Source organism: Salvia hispanica, chromosome 6 (assembly GCF_023119035.1).
Source record: "Salvia hispanica cultivar TCC Black 2014 chromosome 6, UniMelb_Shisp_WGS_1.0, whole genome shotgun sequence".
In the NCBI taxonomy this organism is placed as follows: domain Eukaryota; kingdom Viridiplantae; phylum Streptophyta; class Magnoliopsida; order Lamiales; family Lamiaceae; genus Salvia; species Salvia hispanica.
In genome coordinates, this window is record NC_062970.1 from 22,094,292 (window position 1) to 22,096,749 (window position 2,458).

The window sequence follows — 2,458 nt, forward strand, 5'->3', positions numbered from 1 at the left end:
CATCTCATAATTTACTAAATACAAAATATTGCAACTCACTCATATCTCTATAATTCTAATGGTAATATATCACGTAGTTATAATAAAATATGTAATTATGCAATATGATGTATGATTTGGGTTACGGATGTCACAATATATGTAATCATGTTCTTTATCCAAAAAGTTCGTCCCCTCATCCGTCAAAGATGCATAATCAATCAATGTTGAACAGACAATGCCAATCAATCAATATTGAACAGACAATGATAGCTTGGAGCGCCGTGACAGCAAAAAACGTGTTGGATCATCATTGGCGTTTTCATCCTCCATTGAACAGACAATGCCAATCTTTGCTTCTCGTGTCCATCGCTTGAGTATATACTTGTCAAGAAGTTCAAATATTTGGCTAATGCGAAAGAAAGCTAGCATGTGTCTACACGGAATACCATCAAACTCGAATTTTCCACAATTACATGATATATAGTCTCTCGTCTATCATGCATGAGTAGTCTTGGCTTTGAGGATGAACAACCTTGGAAAGTCGTCACATTGTAAATCACAATATCATCTCTTATGGAGGCTTGGTGCACAGAGTAACCATGACTTCGACTCATTTCATCTAGAAACTCCGTCCATTTTTTTTTCGTGTACACTTTAACCATTTGAGTTTCCATCGGCCAATTTGTTTTTATTTTGGGATGCTCATTCATGTCAATATGGTCTGCAAATAACTCATTATGCATTTGGCGTCTCAACGCCCGATTGAATCGTGTGATAAAATCCTGAGTTCTTATGGGAGACATACTTTTTAATAAATGAATGTGAACTCTCGGATCTTTAACTACTCGACATCCCAGCAAAAAATACGTTACTGAAATATGTCGGAACCCACTTATGCTTTAACTCATACATCAACACTATCCAACTATTTTCCTCCAAGTTAGCACATCTAATAACATCTTTCCAGTCATGCTCAAATTCCTCTGGAGATGTAGAATTTTTTATAACATTCTTTATGCTCCGATAGTGATCTCGAAAAGTCACTGGGGAAATCTTCTCAGGAAATTTGTTCAATATATGCCACAAACAATAACGGTGCACTGTTTCAGGCAAAACTTGTGCAAGTGCTTTCGTCATAGCAGGATCTTGATCAGTAATAATTGATTTTGGTGCACCTGTTGGCATAGCTTCCATAAACCTATTAAGCAACCAAACGTATGATTCAGTCTTCTCATCACTTAGAAATCCACAACCAAAAACTATCGTTTGATGATGATGATTAACCCCTACGAAAGGTGTAAAAATCATTCCATACTTGTTAGTGTTGTAAGTTGAATCGAATACTACGACATCACCAAATACACTGTAAGCCCTTCTTGATTTATAATCCGCCCAAAAACATCTTTTGAACGTATTATCTGAATCTGAATACGTCTCATAGTCAAAGAAAAATGCTGAATTCTTCTCTTTCTCAGATGTAAAGAATTCTATCAGAGTTTCAGCATCAATCCCCTTTTGTTCATCCCTTAATTCTTTCTCAAAATTTCTGATATCTCTTTCAGTGCAACCTACACTTTCAAGCCCGCCGCTTTCTATTTCCAATAGTTGCATTTTCTGACAAGTTGGTATATTAGCTTCTGAAAGTTGTTGAGTCAATACTTTCTTCGCGGCAGAAACACTACGATGTGATCGGAGTAAATGCACCTTTGAAGGAGTAGAAAGTCCATGATTATGACCCTTAGTGAAGACACTAACACACCAGCCAGGTCCATCAGTTCTAACTTCACCATGAGCTCTTATCGTAGTCGGACAACCACTTGATAGTCGGTTTTTGGAACGGGCTTCATCAATTTGGCCAGCCTTAAAACAAACAAATTGTTTCCAAACAACTTCTTTTGTTATCTTATTACTTTTGCTATTGCTTAGTCTTGCACTAAATCCAGCTTCACGTGCATATTGATTGTAGAATTCAAACGCTTCATCTATTGACATAAATTTCATTCCAATCTCTGGTTTTCGATCGTTTGCAATTTGAGGAATATATAGTTGATCGTTCATATTTTCACCCATTAAACTAAGAAAATAAATTCAAACAAATAATGTGTAAATAAAATGATAGAAATAATTAGCAAATACTATTATTAAGACCATGAACTAACTGAAACGTTTGCAATTATATTATTCCATCTACTACTACATCTAATAATAGTGATTAGAAAAAATTAATACTCAAATATATAATAATGCAACATTTATCATCTAAATTCCTCAACAAGATATAGGGAGCATGCCAATTGTTTTAAATTAACATAGGTAATAGAACCATTGCATAAAAAATCATAGTATTACATAATCAGTGAGCAATGACATCATGGGGTTAGAGGAATACCTGGCTATTAGGAATGCAAATTTCAACAAAGCAATATGTAGATAACGAATGGTGAAAAAGGAGAGGTACAGAGCGGCACAACAATTT

The 2,458-nt window shown here is 35.2% G+C and overlaps 1 protein-coding gene across 1 annotated transcript; it reads right to left on the reverse strand.

Annotated features, from left to right (window-relative positions):
- Positions 1 to 819: 819 nt before the first annotated feature.
- On the reverse strand, positions 820 to 2,052 carry LOC125194940 (protein FAR1-RELATED SEQUENCE 5-like). Its single transcript, XM_048093153.1, has one exon. The coding sequence runs from the start codon at positions 2,050 to 2,052 to the stop codon at positions 820 to 822; it is 1,233 nt and encodes a 410-aa protein (XP_047949110.1).
- Between the last annotated feature and the right edge of the window lie 406 nt (positions 2,053 to 2,458).

Bases quoted from the DNA above. Each gene is read 5' to 3' on its own strand.
- LOC125194940 (XM_048093153.1), bottom strand. From the start codon at position 2,052: ATGGGTGAAAATATGAACGATCAACTATATATTCCTCAAATTGCAAAC.